We start from the raw sequence: 24060 nt of genomic DNA, 5'->3' as shown, positions 1-24060 counted from the left end.
CCATAGCCCCCCGCTCCCCAAACCACTCCCCATATTGCTACCAGGAATTAATTCCATTCTACCTGCCTCAGACTCATAAATGTGAGATATGACGAATTCATCATACTAGGACATTTTCAACAATATATGAATAATTTTGAATTATTATCATTTTATGAACAATTCCATTCTCCATTCAGCTGAAGAAACTTTTGATTCTGAATTATTTATACACATGAAATACCATCAATAGAGTACTTTAATGTGTCTATTGAAGTATATTATTGCATTAGCAGAGAAAAGGCATTTTGCATTATAGTTTTGCTCAGTTTTTTTTAAATAACAGCGGTTCCAGTATTGAAGAAGCGAGGATGAGTGGAAAGAAAAAAATACATAGCATAATTTGTTAAAGATTTATCCCATTGTGATACTGATTTTTTTTTAACTTTAGCACTGGAATAAATTTTTCCAATAGGAAAGCTAGGTTCCCTGGGCAGCATCCTCTGCTTCTAAACAACTTGGAGACTGATTTAATCAAGTTTCCTCTATAGGCCACCTTGTAGATAGCACACACAAAACCCTTCTGATCTCTGATTACCTCCCCGCATTGGGAAACTAAGACTGACAATCAGGTGCAAATAGCCCCTAGCTATAAGAAATAAATGTTCAAGTAAATTCAGGAGAAAAAAAGCCTTAAAATGTGAGAATTCTATCATAAACATGGTAAAATATTTATTGCAAAAATATATGATGTATACGAATTGTTCTTTGTTATTTGTCTTCAGAATTACTTCTTAGACTGTTTTCTAAAAGTCCTATAATTTTCATTAAAAAGAGGAAAATGAAACAAAAATTCCCATCTATTTATTTCTTTTTCCAAATGTAAAAGCCTCAAGTTTCATAATTATGATGGCTCTATAGTTCTATTATATACTTTGAGGTCGGAAAATGTAACTTGTGATTTTTAGAACTGAAAAGAAACTTACATTTTGTTCCTTACTATAAGCTACTGGTACATCTTATGATCAACTAAATAAGTACTTTCTTAAGGGACTACTATGTGGCTAGCACTTGTAGGCACTGGAGAATATAGACCAAAAAAGAAAAAAAAAGGAACTAATCCCTAAGCTCAAGGATTGCATATGCTATGGAAGGCAAAAGAATAGGTATAGTTGTCCTTCGTTCTCAAAGAGGACCCAAATGACATCACCATGATAAAGTCAAGTTTTAGTGTGTCCTACTGTGGCTGAACAGACCAATAGGAGCTTGGGATGCTCTACCATAGATTGTGCACAGATAGTCCGCCTGAATATTTGGGGTGGATATTCCAAATCTGCGCATCCTACATTTCCTTTGTGCTGTTTCAATTTTGCTTTGCTCATAGAGTGTGCTCTATGCACCCTTTCTGATGTGGGCATGCCATGCTGAGTGGTCTTGTGCCAGTGTCCCCCATGCCACACAGTCAAATCCAAAGTTCTTGAGAGAGACCCGGAAAGCGTCCTTGTATAGCCTCTTCTGACCACTATGTGATCACCTGCCCCATGCGAGTTCTCCATAAAATAGTCTTTTTGGCAAGTGTACATTTTGCATTTGAACAACATGGCCAGCCCATTGGAGTTGCACTCTCTGAAGCATAGTTTGAATGCTTGGCAATTTAGTTTGAGCAAAGACCTCAGTGTCTGGTACCTTATCCTGCCAGGTGATCCTCAGAATCTTCCTAAGTTCTAATGGAAGCGATTCAGTTTTCTGGCATGGCACTCACTGGTAGACTGTCCATATTTCACAGGCATACAACAATGAGGTCAGCACACATAAATAAATACCAAGTGATTGGTGGGGGAGAACCAAGAGCTGAGAGAGGGAATCACTAAGGGTCTACCTCAGGAAGTGGTATGTGGGCTAAATTTTGGTTAGAGTTGTGGATTCCAAGAAGTGAAAGTGAGGAGGGAGGGCAGCATTCATGGGGAAGAGCAAATAAGATAGTCCGGTCCCTTCCACATGATGACTTTTCCCATTGCAGTTTTGAAATATCATAGGTTGGCATAAGAAATTATATGGGAATTTGGGGGGAGTTTTGCTGAAGCCAAAGATGACACACGAAGACCACCAGATGACACAGAAAAGTTTAGAAACTCAGAAATGCATAAAATATATGGATAGTGTTTTATAATATCAACATATATTATCTTTTAATACTATAGATTTCTATTTTTATTTTAAAGTTTAAATTCACCAAATATTTAATCCAAATTTTACAATAAGGTGTATGGTAAACACCTCATAAAGGAAAAAGAAAAAATTCTGACTTTTCTGGTATGAAGGGAGGGCCAAAAAATTTTATACAAATTTTCCAGATTACAAGAGCACTGTATCCCTAACCCACATGATGTTGAAGGATTAACTGTAGTGTGGGGAGAGGCATAGTGTAAAGTCAGTTTGGAAAGGTAGGTGGAAGCCAGATGTTAAAGGGCTCTAAATGTCAAACAGAAGAGTTTGAATTTAATCTTGAGAGAACTGGGATGCACTAAAGTTTCTTAAGTGGAATAGCGGCATATATGGATCAGGTCTATGCTTTGGGAGCATCAAGTTGGCCATTGTGCAGAGGATGGACTGCAGAGAGAGGAAATGAGAGGCAGCCAGGGAGACCCAGAAGGAGGTTATTATTCTGTTTTTCTGTCATTTGTATCATTTCCCTGATACTTACAGGGATATCAAAGTAAGCCTCTCTCCTGGGCTTTTGCCTAGAGTAACGCTTCTGAGCTTTTACCAGAGGTTAGGTCTCTTACTCACCAAGTTTTGCTGTACTCTAGGCATTGCTTCGCTCAAGTGAAACTTGTGCTTGTTACTCCAAACAATCTGTCTGTGGGAGTGATGGCAGGGTTTTCAGCAGATTTCAGTCAAGCTACTTAGGTGCACTTGGTGAATGACTTTGCAAGCTATCTTTCACAAAGCCTGGCAAATTTTATTACAAAAAGAAGTTGCTTACAGATTTAAACACTTTATACAAATAAAGTACCCTTCATAATGCTTCTTAAGCAAAACTTCTTAACCTTTTTTGAAGTACCTTTTTTTTTTCAACAACAGTCAGCCACAGCTTGTTGAGGAAAGATTATTCATAAGATTGTTTTTGGAACTTTTCCTACGAATATCAGTGCAGAGCGAGTGAGTTAAGGAGGAGGAGAAATTTTAGGCAGCTAGCTTCTCCCATCCCCACGGTCTCACTCCAAATTAGTTATAAACTTCACCAAAACAGCCCCGGGATTTCACTGATACTGAAAAAACCTAGTTTCGAATCTTTGTTGGGGGGCTTCAAACTTCTAGTTATCCTATTAGATAGGAGGATAGGAGATAACCTCAAACCAAAACTTATATGTTATTTGGGATTTGCCTTAGATGACGCCACGAATCTCTTTTCTTATCCAATCACTATAAAAAAATTTTAAACACTCAGTAGGAAATCAAATAAAATGAAAATAATAGGAATAACTATTAAGTCTTACACATAGGTTTTAAGAAATCGGATGCTGATTTATAGGGTGAAAGAGGCATGGCTACACTTCAGTTACTGTGAAAAAGATCTGGGAACTTTAGTTAGCTACCATCTCATTATGAGTCTATAGTGTGATTTGGCAGAGTTATTTTTTTTGTTGTTGTTGCCTTAAATAGCGGAAGCTTTCTTCTTAGTTAAGAAGTAAGGATGAGAAGAAAAGAAAAATGAGTTCTCAGAAGCTCCTAAATTGGAGATTCATCCCATCTCGATATTGATTTTTTTTGTCTTTAGCGATGGTATGAGCTTTTCAATTAGGAAAGCAAAGTTCCTCAGGCTACAGGCATCCTCTTCTAAACAACCTGGAGACTGATTTAATTGAGTTTCCTTTGTGACCACATTGTAGATAGCATACACATAAAACCTCTGACTGGCTTATTCCCCAATTGGGAGAGTTAATATACTTTGGTTGAAATAACAAGCATTTAGAACTAGGGAGGTAATGATCCCACTATACTCTGCTCTGTTAGGAAAACATCTGGAATACTATGTGAAATTCTGGGTAATATATTTTAGAAAAAACAAATAGCAAACATGAGTATGCTAAGAGGAAGTGAACCAGCATAGTGCAAAAACTAGAAAAAATGTCATTGGAGGATTGGTTAAGGGAAATAGAGATGCATAACTTTGAAGAAGTGGAGGTTAAAAGGAGACATGACAGTTGTCTTCAGATACTTAGAGAAAATTTTCTAGCTAAAGTAAAATTAGACTTTTTTGCTTGGCCCCAGAAAAGAGAATGAGCAATAAGTAGACATTGAAGTGGGGTAGATTTCAGTTCAATGTAAAGAAAATCTTTCCTAATAGTGAGAGCTGTTCAAACCTATAATGGTTTCTCTGGGGAGGGTTACTTTTCACTAGAGGTCTTAAAGTAGAAATGATTTGACCACTTGTTAGGAATATCGTATAAAGCACCAAATGAGATAATGTAAGCAATGTACTTTGAAAATTATCAAGAAGTAGATTAAAGTCAGCTGCTGCCACAGAGGATTTTTGCTAGAGTAGACTAGATCCATAGTGTTAAATTGAAATAGAAATGAAGACTCTAAAATCATACGTATGGTCCCCTGCAGGCACATATTGACATAGAAAATTATATATTAATATTATTTACGTTCTGTTTTATTTTTATTTATTTTGTTAAATATTTCCCAATAAGATTTTAATCTGGAAGAGGTTTACTGGGGAGTGTTGAAGGTTGGCTAACATACTTGACACCTCAAGTCTTTGAAGTTCTTTGAAGTCCCTGCATCAGTGTGCATAGTTCTTTTCTTACTAATGTGACTTGCAACTCAAATATACTTTCTCTTTTTTGCATAATCATTGTCTGTGATCTGACAGACATTCTCCATAGAGGATCTACCCAACATTCAGGAAGTCTTCTTCAAGGTCTCTTTATATTTTGTGAATAAAAACCTGAGTTACCTATTATCCTTCACCTTCATTTCATGGTTGGGCCACCTCTTTTTCCAGCATCCGTTTCCTTGATGTTTTACGTTCACATTTTTATTGGTAATATGTTGCAAAGACAGCTAGGTGGTACAGTAGATAGAGTGCTAGACCTGGAGGCCCAAGTTCAAATCTAACTTCCAACACTTATTATATGACCCTGGGCAAGTCACTTAACCCTGTTTGCCTCAGTTTCCTCATTTATAAAATAAGTTGGAGAAGGAAATGGCAAACCAGTCTGGTATCTCTGCCAAGAATACCCCAAATGGGGTCACAAAGAGTTGAACATGATTGAAATGACTGAACAACAACCATGTGTTGCAGTCTATTTATGCTCACCTGGGATCTAACCATTGCTCTTTGGAAATTTTGGAAAATGTTCTTCTTGAAAAACATTTAGGGTGTATAGGATATATAATATGCCTTTATTATGGTTGATCTGCAAACCTTTGGACCCCTTCATTTCTTATTCCTAAATGATATTTTCCAACATACCCCCCCCTTTTTTGCTATTCTCCTTTCTTCCCACCTTAACATTAAAGGAATGAGGAAAGAAACAAGTATTTATTAAGCATTTGCTATGTATCAGGCACTGTGCTAAAATTAAAGGCAAAGAATATCAAGAACTATGTTAATTTGATTTGGAGAATATTATCAAATTCTTCATAGTTTTTCACTTCAGTCTGTGACAGATGTTACCACATAAGCTACAATTATCTCCTTGGTAGTCTTTTTACTTGCATTCATCAGGAGTACTACAAAATGAAATGACCTAGTGGCCCGTGAATCTGTGCTTTATTGTGATTGAGAGCACAGGGGAACCAATTATACCAACTCCTTTCAGAGCAGAAGTTGGGAGCCATCATCCTCCCATTTGGCTCTAACTTCTTTATTTTTTTGTTTTAATTTTTCATAAGAATATTGGTACTGATGTGATTTAGTAACTTTAATAGTGTATAAATTCATTAGTTATTCAGAAATGATTTTTTTAGAGTACTAAAAATTAAATTAATGCTTAAAGACAGTTTAAAAACTGAATGCTTTCTTAGTACCATCTGTCCCTTTTCTACTACTTACTGTACCACTGTCACTATGAAAAAAGAAGGGATCTGTCCCCATCTAGATCTAGGGACCATTAGGTAGACAGGCAGACAGATAGATAGATAGACAGACAGGCAGATCACAGACACATCTGTGTATGTACAGTATTTTCTTTTAAAAAGGAAGATGAATGTTGTAAATAAAAATATTATGAGGACTGGTTTTTCAAAGCATTTTAGGTATCACTTAAGAGTGCTGCTATTCTTGCAGTGGGTATTGCCCACGTAGAAATGGCTCAATAAATGTTTTTTTAAATAAAATAATGATTTTTAGGAAGGAAAGTCTGAAAGGTGAATAGTTCATGAAGTGTTTTTCCTGTCAAGTAGAGCATTGATGATGGCAGTTTTCAAAATGACAGAGGAAAGTTCTCAAATATGTTAGCAGCTATAATGAGGAGAAAACATACAGGTGGGGGGAGCATATAAGAAATTTAAGAGATAAGGTATCTGATAAAAACTGAGGTGATCGATTCATATCAGTAATAATTTGCTTCTAAATTTTAAGGTTAAGATTCATTATCTTTTCCTACCAGCAAATCCTATTTCTTTGGTAAGGAAAGAATTCTGTTTTTCCTTGCTTCCTCTTGAATGTAATATGTTGCACAAAAATGATAATAAAATTACTTTGTGTTATTTATAATACATATTCCTCTTCTTTCTTGCAGGAAGAAGGTATCGTGAAGGAAATTGACATCAGTCATCATGTAAAAGAAGGATTTGAAAAGGCAGACCCTTCCCAATTTGAGCTTCTGAAAGTTTTAGGGCAAGGTTCCTATGGAAAGGTAAGTTAAAGAAGTCCTAGATATAGAGATTTCTATAAAGCTGAGAAGGTTCCACAAGGACATAATGGAAATATTGTATGGTTCTTATTGTTGCTACTATTAGTAAACACATGTTAAATGGATATTATTGGGAGTCTATACATATAAAGCTAACATCTACACATGTAAAGAGGGGTCTGTTTTGATTGATCTTTATAATCCCCCCAAAAGGATTCCATATTATTATGTTCTTCTAACTCATATTAAAGGGAGGGAAACTTTTGAAAGACAATCTTATTCCGTATAACGCATACTTTTATTTCAGGATTTGTTGAGATTCTTAAATTCAGGATGAACTGATGAAAAACAGAGAGGAATTCACAAAATAACTGCTTTTTCTCTTCCTGAAAACCTCATCATTTCTGTCATCCATTGCCTATGCTGATGATACCTTTAATAGATATCCACTGTTTTACACAAATGATTTTTTTTCTTTTTCTTCTCTATTTCTGGTCAGAGGTTTCAATTTTTTCCCAAGGTTTTTTGAGTTGTAAAAACAAAGAGGTAAGTCAAGGTTATTTTTTATTTGAAATGAACATCAGTGACTCTTCTGTCCAACCCACACCTTAAAAAGAGTCCTAAATAAAACACAGCCTTTGCTGGAAGAGTGCCAGCAAGAATGTATCCATCATTCCCAGAGTCAGACCATTCCAAATTTGTATAACTCTAATTATTAGGAAGTAATTCATTAGGAATTTAGACTTGACTCAAGCCTAAATTTGCCTGTTTAGGTTAGAGTTTCAAGGAACATCTGAAACTGTCTAGTCCAGTTTTATCCTTTTTATAGATGAGAAAACTGAGGCCCAGGAAGGTTAAATAATGTGTCCTAAATCACATAGATAAGCACCAGAACTTATGTCCTTTGACTCCAGATCCATCGGTCTCATTGCTCCTACATCTGCCTTCAGAGCCAAGCAAAAAATGTGTAATCTTATTTCTTTCTGATAGTTCTTCAAATACTTAAAGATAGTTATCATGATTTCACAAAGTTTTCATTTCTCAAACTAAACATCTGCAATTCATTTAAACAATTCTCAGATCGCATGAACTTGAGGTCCTTTGACATAGTAGTTACCTTCCTTCGCATGATTCTGTATCCCTTATTCCCACTCTCATCTTCTATACTTTGGAAGAACAGAAAAGGAAAAATAAGCAGTGACCCACAAGCCTTATAAACTGTCTTGAGTACCCTGGAAGCATGAGAAATTTCTGTTTGGTATAAACTGACCATGTCTGGATACTGGTTCAACCCAACTCACCTAGAAATTGCTTGTAATTAATCAGAACTCCTAGAAGCCTTTAGACCTTTCCTATCTATCTGGATTTCATCCCCTCCTGTAAAACTTCTCCAAATACATTACCTAGGTAGAACAAAAGCTGCACCATTTTCTTTGGTCTACTTTGATGACCATCTATATCCCCAGGATAAGCCTGTGAGTTGGCCAGGGTCCTGAAGCTATATACCAAGAGTATTTATTATGGTGACTAGATTATTTGTACAGTGACCAGTACTAGTTGATAACTAGAGAGAGGAGAGGGTATTTGTACAGATTTGGCATCACCTCTAGCCATTTTATCATTTACAAAGACAAGAAAAAGTAAACCAACAGGGGTGGGTTTTTTTTGGGGGGGGGAATTCTTTAGTCATTTATTTTAAAAAATGAAATTAATGTAAAGCCTTTTCTAATGTAGACTGAAAGAGACCAGTACTAGAGAGAAAATGGCATTTGATGGTGAGATTTAAATATTGGAACCATATGATTTTGACCTACTCTGAATTCAGTAATACTGTGTGTTCCTCAGCTGTGTTACCTGCCATTCTCCAGAATACAACAGAATTACTGTTGTGATTTCTCGTTATTGAGATATGATTGACACTGAAATTATTTGCCTGAAATTATAACCTAAGGAATCCTTTGAAGTTAGGGTAGGACTACTTCTATTTCTAATTACTAAACTCTGAATGGAGGGTCTAGAAGCAATCCTTTTGCTTCTTCACTCAGTATTGATCTAGTATAAACAGATGCTAGGGTTTTTGTCCTCTGGTACTTGCTCCCAGGATTTTGTCTTATTGGAAAGACATAGTAGTAAAATGAACCAGTTTCCTTGGGAGAGTCAGTGTAGCCACAAGTGTTCATGGGCTTTAGTTACATAAGTGGCCTTTCTTGATGAAATAGCATTCTAAAGTTCAGGCAGCCTTGTGTACTGTGCAGCTGTGAAGGTTATTTCCTGTCAGGAACTGAGAAAAAAAACCACAACAGGTGTCTAGAATACTGCCATGTCCATACTCAGTAGACTCTCAGTAAATGCTTTTCAATTATGGTGACAGGTGGGGCCATGGAACATCTAAAATGTCCCTAGAGATCTATTCATGTGTCGTTGCTCTGTGCATATCCTGGGTATATATCCTTTGTAGCCTTCTGTCAGACTGACAGCTGGCAACAAATGGATTTCTGGGACATATGGACCTTAAATAAACTACATATCTTAGAGTTCGCTATCTCAAGCATAGTAAGGCAATTATTGACTTTGTGAAGTTGCTGTTCTTAAATATGTGTCTTTCTTCATAGAACTTTGATGTGACAAAACCAGAGCTAGCCCCTGGTATTTGAATTGTAGAATGGAGGTTATGTTAATATTGTGTCTAATGTCTTTCGAGCACCATAGTTATATTTTCTGGCACATTTACTCTGCAGCATGGGTTTTTCTTTCCCCACAACAACAAACATCTGTTAAATGCTATATTCCAGATACTGTGTGCTAAATAAACACCAAAGATACAAATATAAGCAAAAAGAAAGACATTCCTTACCCTCACGGGGCTTACATTTTAGTGGGGGAGGATAACACATAAAAGGGAGATCAAAAGGGGATCAGAAATACACTCATGGGTGCATGGTGGCAAAGCCTGGAGAATGAAAAATGGCTAGTCTGGTCCTTTCTTCAAAATGGAAGTGGCAGGAATAATTCATCAACAGAGCCAAAGAGGGGGAGGAGAAATCTTTTTTTCTGGTGGGGTGTGGAATATTTATTTATGTAGAACTATATTTATGGAAATGAGTAGATGAAAATAGTCTTTTAAAATGGTCCTCCTTTCAGACATACAGCCCTTTCTGAGAGAATACAGGGCTTACCATGGGTAAGGTAATACCACAAACTGATTGCACCTTACTCTGCCATTTTCAGATGATGTCATAAAAGAGAGGAAAAATGATTTTTTCTGGGAACAATAAATGAAACAGTATGGAGTTGGTGGGATGAGTAAGCACTTATACTTTGCCCTTTAATATCTGTTGTGTCATACCTTACAATGATGCCTCCCTTGGCCTAGAGGTTGAAAGGAAAATGAACACAACCTATTAAATATGCTCGGAGCATCTTATAGATTGAGCAATCAGCACTCAGTGGTCCAGACATCTACAGAATATCTCATGGATGAGGACAATGAAATGTTTTGATAGGTTTGGTTCTATTAGCCCAGTCACTGAATGATCCTGGTACTATTAGAGATGTTGCCTTTATCTCAAGGTTGAGTCCTATTTAGTGTCTGACGTAAGAAGAGATTGCAGAGATGTTTTCTGTGCAGAGTAAATATAGGACTAAGTCTCGAGAGGATAATTTCCACTTGATTGAATAAAAAATGCCCTTGAAACTATTGCTGCTTAGAGAGCTAGGACAGTAAGAATGAAGCGAGAGAAAAGGAAACTCCCATTCTTCTCCTATCTATTCCATAGCATAAAGTGTAATTTCACTCTCAAAGGTAATTACTTTTTTAAAATTGCAATATCTACAGTATTGTAAAAAAAAAATGAAGATTTATAAAATACTTAAAAACCTCAGTCAACATAATAACTAACCAGGATTCCAGGGGACCAGTGATGAAGGAGACTACCCACCACCTAATAGAAACACATTAGATTCAAGAGGCAGAAAGAGACATCTATTTTTGGACATGACTAATGCAAGAATTTGTTTTGTTTGACTATGTATGTTTTGTTACAAGGACTTTGATTTTTTTCCCCTGGGTTGAAATGGAGGGACTCTAAATGCTTGGTAAGTTACTTCTGTGTATACACACACATATGCTTGCACAGACCTATACATACACACACACACACATACACATACACATATATATATTTCAATTATAATATAGTATCAAATTATGTGTACATATGTACATAGAGACATATGTACATATTTATCTTTGGTTATTTTTTTTAACAGACTCTATAAGGCAAGAATAGTAATGATATTTAATTAAACCCTAAACTCCACATTCTAGTGGAGGCCTGTAGTTAGGCAGAGTAGCATACAAACTGATGACACTAAACTGAAGAATAGGAATGTACTTTTGTTACTCACAATGAGTATGTGCCTTATTTTAAGAAAACCAGCATTTAAAAATCCCAAACTTAAATTATTCATGATGGTTAAATCAAGAAAAAAATATTATTTGCCATAAACCAAATTCAAGTTATCTTAATTGAGTTCTCTTCTACAACATCACTAACTTCTATTCATTTCTCTTCCATCACATGGCCATCAACTTAATTTAGGCTCTGGTCACCACTTGCCTAATCTCTTGCAATAGCCCCTTAATTGGTCTCCCTGTGTACAGCCTCTCTCACCTTCAATCCATGCTCCACAAGACTGTCAAAATAATATTCATAAAGCACAAGTCTGATCAGTAAATTCTTCTGCTCAAGAATGTAGGATCAAATGCAAAACACATGTCTGTTGGCATTTAAAACCCTTCACGATATGGTTTCTACCTATACATTCCTCCTTTTCATGTACGCAGGCTCCAGCCAAACTGACATATTTTCTGTTCTCAGTACAGAACATTCCAACTCTTGCATAGTCTGTCCCATTTTCTCTTATTCTTTTTCCTCTTGTTATTCAGTCATGTCTGACTCTTCATGATCCTGTGAACTATACTGTCCATGGGGTTTTCTTGGCAAAGATACTGGAGTAGTTTGCCATTTTTTTTTCCAGTAGATTAAGGTGAATAGAGGTTAAATGACTTGCCCAAGGTAACACAGCTAGTAAGTGTCTGAGGCTGGATTTGAACTTAGATCTTCCTGACTCCAGGTCCAGCACTCTATCCACTGAGCCACCTAGCTTACCCCAAACCTCTAGCTCCTTTCAAAGCTCCAATTAGAGGTCTTTCTTGATTGAATTCAGTTGTTAATGCTCTCTCTCCTCAATTCTACATATTTATTTTTGCTTATATGGCATGTTTATTTATCAGTTTATTTATTAGTAGCAGATAAACTCTTTAAGACAGAGGCAATTCTGAGTTTTTGTTTTGTATTTCTAACAAACCTAGTACGTAATTGGTACTTAAATCCTTGTTGAATTTAATTAATATGAATTATGTGTGGAAGGATCTTTCTGTTCATTTGTTGATTTTTTTTTTTTTAGTCATTCACTATTTAACAGAGCTGAACAAAAAAGTTGTTTGGGGAAGAGAAATTTCCTACTAACCATTAGTTAGAAATGTTTTTAAAGCATCCCTGTATGTTTAATGTAAATTAAAGGGAACAGATACTTCATTTTGAGAAACAACATAGCTAGTGAACAGAGGACTTGCCTTGAATCAGGAAGACCTGGGTTCAAGTGTTCCCTCCCTTGTACTCTAGCAGTGTGACCACTGGCAAATCACTCTACGTTTCTGTGCTTGAGGCAATTCTCTAGGTTATAGGTTACAGATGAGTTGCTTATATGTATCACTTTGGGGAGTTTACTAGGCAAGCAACTTCTTACACTGATAAAATCACAGGTCTGAACCACAATAATGATATAGTTTCAATTCTAAATATATGTATTATATATGACTAGCTATAATTATTGGGTAAACTGATGCGCACTTGTAATTTTAATCCTGTGTGATCTGCAAAGACCTGAGTTCAAATCCTGTTTCAGATACAGGATCCTAAGCAAGTTATTCGTAAAATAGGAAAAATAGTAGCACCTACTCCTAGGGTTGTTATGAGGATTAAATGAAATAAGGCTTGTAAAATGCTTTGTAAACCTTAAAATGCTACATAAATGTTGTAAGTTTCTCAGTAGCATCCAACTCTTCATGACCTCTTTTTGGCAAAGATACTGGAGTGGTTTGCCATTTCCTTCTCCAGCTCATTCGACAAATGAGAAAACTTAGACAAGTAGGGTTAGGTGACTTGCCCAGGGTCACACAGCTAGTGTTTGAGGTCACATCTGAACTCAGGTCTTCCTGTCTCCAGGTCCAGCACTCTATCCACTGTGCCACCTACCTGCCCTACAAAATCATGAGCTATTGTTATTGTTATTGCTACTTTCTTTGGGTTACAGTTGTGTCCTTTCTGGGTTTTTCTATTTTTATTTGTATCACTCTATGTCTCTATTCTCTGAAAGCTGTATTTTTTTTTAATCACTTGGTCCCAAATCAATGACTTTCTTTTTGTGTTCAGCATTTATACTCTCTTGCCAATCTCTGGAGCCCAAGTCAGAAAGGAACAGGATATGAGCTGGTGAAAACATTAGGAGGCACAACATAGCTATGCATGGCCATATTAGGAACAAAAGAGAGTTAATTCAACTGACGTTTATGGAGGGTCTGTTATGTGCTCAGAACCACGCTAGACACTGTGGGGATTAAACAAGAAGTGAAGTTCTGCCTCTGTCCTTAAAGAGCTAACCTAGTTAAAAAGACAGAACATCCATACATGAAGTAATAACAATGAAGTGGTTTGTAGGGTATAAGTTTACAAAATTAAGGTTTTTAACAAAAGTTAAAGTTTACAAAGTCCTTTTCTGACAATATATTGAGCAGATAATATAACCCTTAATAACCCATTTTATAGAATATAGAAGTAGAACTCAAAAAGCTTAGACCATTTATGTTAAGTTACTTAGATAGTAAGAGACAAAAGTTAGTATTTGAATCTATAGGTTCTGGGAGGACCAATGTCAAATCTATTGCTCCTTCTGTTGTATCCTAGTATATGAAGGTATTATGTGATTAAATATGAAAATGAATTGCCCAAATAATACGTCCTTTGGGAGTTTAGAGGACAGAGAGATCAGGTGATCCAGAATAATCCAGGAAGATATTCCCTTCCCCAGATCCATTGTCCTTTCCCCTACATGTTTGCTTTTAAACAAGGATGTAAGGAACAACTCTTAAAAAGATAGAATAATTTTTTTAATTTCCATTTATTTTATTTTTAATTTATGAAATAAAATAAGCATTTAAATAACAGTATAATTTTTAAAAAGATGATTGCATATGAAACTGCAGATCAGTTATATATACAGCTTCCTATTCCTTTAAAATATATAATAAAATTATCATGTACATTTTTTTCTTTTCCTTTTTTCTTCCTCCTCCCCCTCCCTGCCCTAGAGATGGCTACCATTAGACACAAATATGTGTGTGTCTCTGTGTGTATACACACATATATAATCATACTATACATCTATTTATCAGTTCTTTCTCTGGATGTAGATAATGTCTTCCTTCAAATGTCCTTTGTAGTTAATTGGGTTATTTATAATATGAAATGACTTACATTAAATTATTCTTAAAACAATATTTCTCTTTATACAGTGTTCTCTTGGGTCTGGTCATTTTACTCATCATTATTTCATGCAAGTCTATCCATGTTTCTCTAAAATCAACCAGTTCATTTTTTTTATAGCACTTCAGTATTCTATCACAATCATATACCAGAACTTGTTCAGCCATCCCCCATTAATGGACTTCCCCTCAGTTTCAAGTTCCTTGACACCACAAAGAGAGCTGCTACAAAGATTTTAGAACATATAGATTCTTTTCCTTTCTCCTAATCATCTTTGGAAATAGATCTAGTAGTGGTATTGCTGGGTCAAAGGATATAAGCAGTTTAATAACTCTTTGGGCATATTTCCAGATTGCTCTCTAAAATGTCTGGATCAGTTCACAATTCTACCAACAATGAATCAGTGTCCCAATTTTTCTATATCCCCTCCAATCAGTCATTTTAGCCAGTCTGATAGATATAAAATGATATCTCAAGAATGCTTTAATTTGCATTTCCCTAATCAGTAATGATTTAGAATACTTTTTCATATGACTAAAATTGTTTTGATTTCTTTATCTAAAAATTGCCTGTTCATATCGTTTAAGTATTTATCAGTTGGGAAAAGACCCGTATTCTTACGAGAGTGACCTTTAATGGTATTACTTCAGTTGAGGAATATTCGGGGGTCAGGTAGTCTTTTAGTGCTCTTCAAATGACATATATATGCAGGAAATATTTTCTATTCTGAGGGAAGGCAGATCACAATCAGTTTCCTCATTCTGCTTAATTAGTGCAATATGAAGGTTTGCTTTCTCTAAGCTGATCTCTTTTAGAGGAGATGGTAATTATGTTAATGTCTTCTAAAACAACATAGGATTCCCATTTGACTCATTGGTTTTGGAGGAGACCACAGATCAACAGCAGTCTCCCATTACTGAGAAATAGTTGAAGAGTAGCTAGACTTGTGTAATTTTGTAGTTGGTAATTTTGCTTATTTTAATTATACATTTCAGTGTGTGGTACATTTTAAGATGATATAGCATATAACCTTGACTGCTTAATATTGTGCATTTCACTAATTGCCTAATTCCCTTGTATTGTGGCATTCTGAGTTACTGAAATGACAATTCTAATATTGAAATGCGCAAGTCTATCAAAAGTTGCCTTTATTAGATGCTAAAGATTGAATGGTTATTTTTACTAAAATTGCTCAGTGAGGTTTCAAAACAGTTTTCACTGCCCAGGGTTTTATTTCCAAATTATACAAATAAGAGAGAAGAGGCAAGAGAAGAAAGAAATCCAAAATATAACATGAATGGGTGGTGATATACCATAGGTCTGATAATGTGAAAGAATGTTATTACTGTCAACTCCATTTGTGGGATTATGGTTTTTATTGCCCTTTTATGCTTTTCAAGTTTTGCACAGAAGGCCCCACTTGTTTTAAAAAGAATGTCTTTTTTATTATGAACTTTAGAAATATAAACAAATCTGAACATTTTCATATACAAGGTTAAAAAAAAGACACTATAGGAGAAAAAAAGGGATTGCAAAGTTTAATTATATAATAAATTTAACACAATAGTACCAACAATGACCTGATGGTCAGTGTCCCTTTCTGCACTTTTTTGGACTCTTTTTTATATGTTTTTTCAAATATATCATTGATAAGATTTTCTTTGTTCATTTTTTGCATCACTATCACTCCCCTGAATTTTTCTTTAACAACCTTTTGTTTTCTCTCCCAACCACTAAAAGAAAAGAAAAATACAGGCCTTGTAACATATATATAATTAAGAAAGATGAATTCCCATATTATCTGTGTTCAAATTCTTTCTGCGTATTAGCTCTCTGAAGAGGTGGACACTATTCTTCATCATCAGTTGCCTGTAATCATGATGGGTCATTTCATTAATCAGAATTCTTAAGTGTTTAAAAGTTGTTCATTTTTATAAGGTTCTTAGCATTTAAATTGTTTTCCTGAATCTGCTTATTTCACAGTTTAAGGCTTCTAAGGTTTCTCTAAAGCTATCCCTTTCATCATTTCTTATGGCACAACAGTATTCCATTCCATTCATATCCTATGCTTTATTTAGCCATGACATGATAGCTGTCTTCAAGTATCTGAAGGGTTCTAATGTAGAAAAGAGATTAGATTTGTTCTGCTGGGTCCCACAGAACAGACCAAGAGCAAAAGGTAAAAGTTCCAAAGAGGTAAATTCAGACAATGACAGGAAAAAACTTCCTAACAAAAAGAGCTACCCCAAAATGGAATGGGCTGCCTCGGGATGTAGTGGGCTTCCTTTCATTGGAAGTTTTCAAGAAATGGTTGGATGATCACTTGTTGGATATGTTATGGTAGGGATTCTTTCTGGGGGGCTAAATGGCAACCGAGGTCCCTCCCAACCCTCAAACTCTGTTTCTCAGGATTTTTGTCATACCAGAACCATTCATTTTCGACCCTGCAAAAGACAGTCCATCTGCAAACTCTGGGCATTTTCGTTAGATGCCCCCAATGTCTAGAATCCTGTCCTTCCTCATCTCTGTCCCAGGATTCTTTCAAGTCTCAGCTGAAATTCCACCTTTTATAAGAAGTCTTTCTCAGTCCTTTTTAATCCTAGTGCCTTCTTGCTTCTTAACTCCAATTTAACCTGTATCCATCTTTTTTGTATATAGTTGTTTGCATACTGTCTCCTATTAGACTGTGAGCTCTGTGAGGGCAGGAACTATTTTTGTTTTGGGAGTGGGGTTTTTTTTGGCTTTTTTTTTTTTTTACCTTTCCTTTTGTTTCTAGTGCTTAACAGAGTGCTTGGCACACTGTAGTATACAAGTAGTCATTGACTGACTGACTCAATATCCGTTTTTAAATTTAAAAAATCAAAATAAATTAAGCTCTGTGCTAAAACCACAGTGTGTAAGCAGTAGGTGGCATTATGAGTCACTGTATTTAAAACAATGATACAATTAGAATATCACTCAATATTTTTCTCATTAATCCTAAATAATTTGCTACTAAATCCAATCCTTTCTTTCTTGCTAGACTGGAGGAGAATGTTTCTTTTTTCAACTTATTCTTTCTTTTCAATGTATGCATACCTTCTTTATTGAGTTGTTTTTTTTCCTCCTTAGGTGTTTCTTGTAAGGAAAATCAAGGGTTCAGATGCTGGACAGCTTTATGCCATGAAGGTTCTTAAGAAAGCTACATTAAAAGGTAACAATACTGAAAAAATGAAGTGATATATTAAATTGTTTACTGCTGTGAATTCTACTTTGCTTGTTTTCTGTGGGAAGTACACCTTTGGAAACTTCCAGCCACAGTCACTAAAGCAGTATATACTTTTCTGGCATGCTGCCCCTGACTGGGAGTATGCAGTATTAAAAACAAGTTTGTGGATACCGAGAATATTTTCTAGTCATTTCAGCCATCTTCAGGAAACATTTTGTACGAAGCCCCCTCATCTTGTCCCCTTATGTTTAGCTATAAAGTAGCGTCTTTAGAATGAGCAAAACTCAGGGGGGACAAAAGGCAAGTTGTGGTTGTATGAGGTACCATAAAGCAATCTAACCATCACACATCAGTGGCTTGCTCAGTGTATAATGAAATGGGTTTCAAGTTCTGTTATTCTCCTTTCTAATGCCTGTTTCCATGTTCTAGAAATGTAACTCAACAACTTTTAATTCAGATTTATTCCCTCTTTGTTTGAATATATTAGCATTCAGAAAAAAGAAGAAAACAAGAATGTTTTATTAGCTGAAATCCCTCTGTTTACTCTATCACCAGACATTCACCGAATATCTACAATTTTCAAGACACTGTTAGGCCTGTCAGTACTCCACAGTAGAATAAGATTTGCTCTGTGCCCTGAAGGACCTTACCACTAAATTAAGGACATTTCCCCAAAAGGGAAAGTCTCCTATAAAAGCATGCCTTAGTCAGGGGAGCAGAATAATAGATGGTTCCACAGGGAAGTAGCGGCATATAAGTAGACAGCCTCTAATTTCAGAGAAGTGGTAAAAGGAGAGGAAAGAAAGGAAAAGGAAAGAAGTTTCTGAAAGCTGTATTTCATTTTTTTTTCCTTCAGGTTATTTTATTCCTGACAATGGTCATTTCCCAATATACCCTAGAACTCTATAGAATTCTTTCTTGTAACAAAGAAAGATAATTGAGCAAAACCAGCTACCACAGTATTCACATCTCAGGGAAAATGTGACATTCAACATCTGTAGTTTGTCTTCTTCCTTACCAAGGATGGTGTGTTTCAATAACACCTCTGGAGGAAGTTGTTTTCTGGAGATTTTTGTCACATAGTACTTTTTGTAGTAGGGCATTGACAGAAATCTGTTGAGCGCAAATCAAATATACCTTAGAAATTAGTCCTCCCAGGTAACTGTAGAAAAAGCAAGGAGACAAAACAGAATACAAACCTGTGTCAGAAGTTTGGAAGGTAGTAGAAAATGACATAGAAAATGAAGGGAAGAAAGGCAACTGAACTGTTGGAACTACCCAATAGGCTCAAGGTTCTTCCTACAGAAAGTAGAAGTGTAGCCTCCAAAGAGGAAACAGCTTCAAGTGCTCTATAAAGAAAAAAGATCAAATACTGGTCATTGTAACAGCAAAGACCCCAGCATACACAGTAGGGCCCACTGTACAGGTTCTTAAATCTGCTTTTCTAAAAGGAAAGCAACTTTTGAGGGGTAAACAATCTCTTTAATCAAGCACATATATCATTTACTTAGTTCAGGGGGAAAAGTCAGCACCCTGAACTTCAGAGAAAATACAAACAGAGAAACAAAGATCAACCAACAGACAGGGCTTCCAACTGTAAGCAATACATACATCACAGGTCCAACTGTCTCAAAGTCAGGAGGCTCCTTAGTGGCTACCCAGAGTCTCATCTGGTCAAACAAACACTTCCAATGAGTAAGCCCCAAAGTAAAATCTTACCTCAGAGTATTTATACACATTTCAGAGCCAGAGGGCATCACAACCCTTGAGAACCAATGCCTCATTACAAATTAAGAAAAAGTGTAGGTCTTCCAACAAAAAAAATCTCTCCTAATCAAACTTCCCTTAATGAGCAGACCTATTAATGGGTAGGAACAATCTTTAACTCTCATTAGCATTACAGTCATAAAGAAGGGATAAGACCTGTGGTTGACAACACTTGCCAAGGGCTACTGAGGCAGCCATATGCCAACACGACATAAATAATCAGAGGACATGCTGCTTTTCAGGAGCAAGAAAATGTCCTGAGACTTCTCAGAATGAACAACCAATCCAATAACTATCTAGTGATTCATTTGGGAGAGAATGATACTATCAGAAATAACCTAGAAAGGACATCTCAAGATTATAAAGGTCTGGGCAAAGGAACTAAAAACTTTAGATGCCCATATGATGCTTGCCCTCATGGCTACCAAATGAAGGTAGGGGGCTTCAGAAGAGAGCTCTATATAGTAATGACAATAGGAGCTCACCCTAGCACTTTAAGATATATGTTGAACAATAACAATACAGTATGTGAAGTACATACAAAAGTGAGAAATGATCATTTCTGCCTTCAAGAAGGTACGATCTACTGGGAGAGGGAAAAATGAAATGTACTCAAAAAAAGGTAAGGGAGAATGTGAAGGGACAGTGGATTGTCATGAATGGTGCTATGAGAAATCTGGTTGGGAAGAAGTCACTTTCACCTGGAGGTGGGGTTGAGGAAAGACTGAATGGCAGTTCAAAGCTGTGCTTTGAAAGAAGGGATTTCAATAGATGGAGAGGGGATGGGGTCAGTCAGGTACAAGAAAGGGCAGGATGAGAATGGAGGACCATGAATAGCCCAGTTTACCTTAAATTTAGAACACATGAGGGAGAGTAGTCAGAGGTAAAGCTGGGCAATTAGGCTGGAGCCAGATTGACTGTGGGTAGCAGCAAACCACAAATAATTTTGGAATAGAGGGTGACATGATGAAGATGATACATTAAGAACATCCCTTGAGCAACAGCATGGCATATAGGATAAAGAGAAAATGTGGATTCAGGAAGACGAACATTAGTAGGCTGCACAGCACTTGTGAGAGACTGATGGAAGACATTTTAATGGCTCTGAGTGGATGTATTAGAGTAGTGGGAAAGACTGTAGAAGAAGCATAATATAGGGGATAGCAGGTGTTTTTACTGCCTTTAAAGGGGTAGCCTTCATTTGTTTGACCATAGACCTGACTACTGTATCCTTCAAATATAACAATGCTTATGTATGAGCACACATGGCATGAATTCACAATTCTGGAGTCAAACTTTACCTGGGATGAGAACGAGATTAAAAGAAACTAGACCCGGAAACACTATGCAAAGTCAACCTGTAGTCATGTGATTGAAAACTTAGAAGAATAAATCCAGGCTTGTTCCCTTTCTCCCTTCTCTCACCCCACCCTCATGCTACATTTACATAGTAAAATAATCTGATGATTTAAAAAGGGACCTAAGTGTTCTATAATGATCTTTTGTGCAGCCATCTATTATACCTACAGACAGAAGAAACAAATGATTGTAAAGCCAACCAGACTAAAAGAGAGAGGCTAAAACATATATCTTAACCAAGGGGAATGAAGGCACGAAAATGATATCTACATTTTCTTCAGTTTGAAAGATGTATTTATCCTGAAGAGTACAGTTATCCCTTCCATGTTATGGGGCTTAGGGGCATGGTACCCCTGAGATCTGGAAAATCTCTGTAAAATTTTTTGGCCCTTCTTTCATACCAGAGAAGAAGTATGAATTATTATGGTATTAAAAGATAAAATATGTTGATATTATACACCACTATGCTTATATTTTATGTATTTCTGAATTTCTAAACTTTTTCTGTGTCATCTGCAGTTTCTGCAAAACTCCCCCCAAATTCCCATTTAATTTCCTATGCCAATCTGCTATATGTCAAAACCACAGTGGGGAAAGTCATGGTGTGGAAGGGATAACTGTATTTTCCCCCCTTCTTTCTTTCCTCTTGCTTTCTCTTACTAGAGCCTTACACTGTGGAAAGGGCCATTTTTGTTCGTGTTTTTTTTACCTTGGAGAAGGCCTCAGAGGATATCTGACCTACCTCCCTCCTGAGGGCAAAGAGGCTCAAAAACTCTTGCTAATTTTTTTTTTTTTGCCTAAATAGATGCTGCAAAGCACCCTAGCAAGCATAGCCTGATGTAGCCCAGAGAATAGTATTTTTATTTCTTTGCCATACCTTAGGACTATGTTTGCAAGTAAAAAGAGGAAAAGAAAGGTGATATCAACATGCTAAGGATCATAATTAGAGAGTTGGAAAGTCCCTTGGACTATTTTGTCCAAGCTCTTCATTGAGAAAAAAACTGAAGCCCAATGACATGATGCTACTTGCTTACACAGGTGCGTAGCTTCTGAGGTGAGATTTGAACCCAGGATTGGTGAATCCACAGGCCTTTTCATTGCAAGCTGCATCCTCTGCTTCTAACCTCAATATGTAGTATATGTCTTCTCCCTATCATAAATTCTAGCCCTATTCATTTCCCTTCTTTGCCTAACTGTGATGTCTGTGTCTGAGTTCTGTGTGTGATTTAACATTAGAAACGGTTACAGCTGACTAACGTGGTACAGCTATCTGATGGGGCTAATTCTCATTCTGAGGAACCAATTTGCAGATCTGGCTTTTCATAAAAATTTCTTCAATAGGAACAATTTGTAATTATGCATGCTTATTAAACTTACAATCCTGTTTTCAAAGAAAGACCTGTAGATTGTAAATTACTGTACAAAATCTGTCAAGATATAGTCAGAGATAGAAGATTGCAAATTCATATTTATTCAGTATATGTAACAGAAGCGTATTTCTGGGAGGAGAGTCTTACGCTAGTTGGAGGCTATTATAAGTCTAGACAAGAGGTGATCAACTAGGGTGGTAGAAATGGGAGTGGAACCAGAGCAGAGATGTGAGACATTTTTAGAGGCAGGATCAACAGAACTTGGCAACTGGTAATATGACAGGTGTGAGAGAAAAAAAGAATAAAAGATGACTCAGGTTTGCATCTTGGGTGATTGAAAGTTTTGTGGTGCCATCATTGGAAACAGGAAAGTTTAGAGGAGTGTCAGGTTGGGGAGAGGAGCTGATGAGTTTAGTTTTGGACATTTATTGTGAGGTAGTGGTGGAACTATCAGGTAAGAGGTGTCCAAGAGGTAGCTTAGTTGAGATAAGGAGGAGCAGTATTTCAGAGCAGAAGGGCTGCTGAATTTGGAGTCAAGAAATATGGGTTTGAATCATGGCTATGTGAGTGAATTTGAATGTGTCCCTTCTCTAAGCCTCAGTTTCCTTATCTGTAAAATGAGGGGGTTAGATGGCCTCCAAGGTCAGTTCCTAGCTCAGAAAACTATGATCTTAGAAGACACATTGGGTTTGGATCAGTACATTTGGCAGTCATCCGCAGAGAGGTCATATATGAGTCCTGAAGTAGATGAAATTTCTTGAGAGACTAAAGACGAGGGAAAAAATGGCTGAAGGTTATTGGAGTGACTTTGAGAATAGTGAATCAGTGGAATTGAAAAGGTATAGACAGAAAATAGGAGAAGCAGGAAAGAGAAGTGTCAAATGAGAGATAAGAGTATCAAGGGAAAGGAAAAAGACAACAGAGTTAAAGCTGTAGAAAAGTCAAAGGAAACCAGTGAGTTTAATGAGACAGAGAGAGAGAAAGCACACGTTATTGATCTGAGAAAGGAGTTTCAGCATAGCAATGCATCTAATGATAATAGACCACCAGGTATGGTGGCATGAATGAGGTAAGAGATTAAGGTGGGGATCTTATGTATGATTTTCAGAAGTTCTGTAGAAAAGGAAAAGTAGAGAAATGATCATAACTTGAGGGAAAGTGTTTTGTTTTGTGTTGTTTTTAGGCTGGAAAACCTTAAGCATCTTTATAATCAACAAGGGGAAAAAAAAGGAAGATGTTGATGTCAGTATTTCAGAATAATGATGAACTTATCTCCCAGAGGGTGACTTTTGCTCATATGATTATAGGGAGGGAATGGAGGCTAAGATTTTGTCATTTAATCCTTGTCTTATCTTGTGCAAGTCACTCAATCTCTTTGGACCTCAGTTTTCTCATCTGTAAAATCGGGTGATTGGTCTACACTGCCTTCATCTTCATTTCTATCTGAACCTTTATGGTGACCAGGAGAAAGAGGATGAAGAAGTCCCTACCAATTCATTTTCTCCCAGGGGTTCTTATTCAGGTAACTTTTTTAAGGTGATCATTATCCTGCCAACTCCCTCTCACCTTTGCAGCTCAAATACCCCAACTATCTAAAACATTTCAACTCACAAATTTCCCACAAAAGCTAGATGAGCTTTGAGATATACGGGTTTAGGGGTAAAGGTGTGTTTGTAACATCTCTGATTCCATCCAAAGTTCTTTTCTCTTGCTAATTAACTGCAGAGAAGCTAGATGTTAGTCCATATCCTATTACAGGAGAACAGGTTTTCTGGCAACTCATTCATCCTAACAAAATTACAACATAACAATTGCATTCCATTATAACATAACAATTATGTTCTGTTACAATATAACAATCTGCATCCTCTGGAATCCATTACAAAGACATTTTTACC

General features: G+C 36.5%; 1 protein-coding gene across 2 annotated transcripts in view; it reads left to right on the top strand.

Moving 5' to 3' along the window:
* Nucleotides 1-24060, top strand: part of RPS6KA2 (ribosomal protein S6 kinase A2) — a 434977-nt gene that overhangs the window by 278797 nt on the left and 132120 nt on the right. For both annotated transcript variants that reach the window (XM_072643859.1, XM_072643860.1), the window contains exons 2-3: nucleotides 6738-6854; nucleotides 17570-17651. In XM_072643859.1, the coding sequence (XP_072499960.1) occupies nucleotides 6738-6854; nucleotides 17570-17651 (199 nt within the window). The remainder of the gene's footprint in view (nucleotides 1-6737; nucleotides 6855-17569; nucleotides 17652-24060) is intronic.

Source organism: Notamacropus eugenii, chromosome 2, assembly GCF_028372415.1.
Source record: "Notamacropus eugenii isolate mMacEug1 chromosome 2, mMacEug1.pri_v2, whole genome shotgun sequence".
NCBI classification, from domain to species: domain Eukaryota; kingdom Metazoa; phylum Chordata; class Mammalia; order Diprotodontia; family Macropodidae; genus Notamacropus; species Notamacropus eugenii.
Note: the sequence above shows the minus strand (reverse complement) of the source record. Positions and strands in the feature narration are given on the sequence as shown.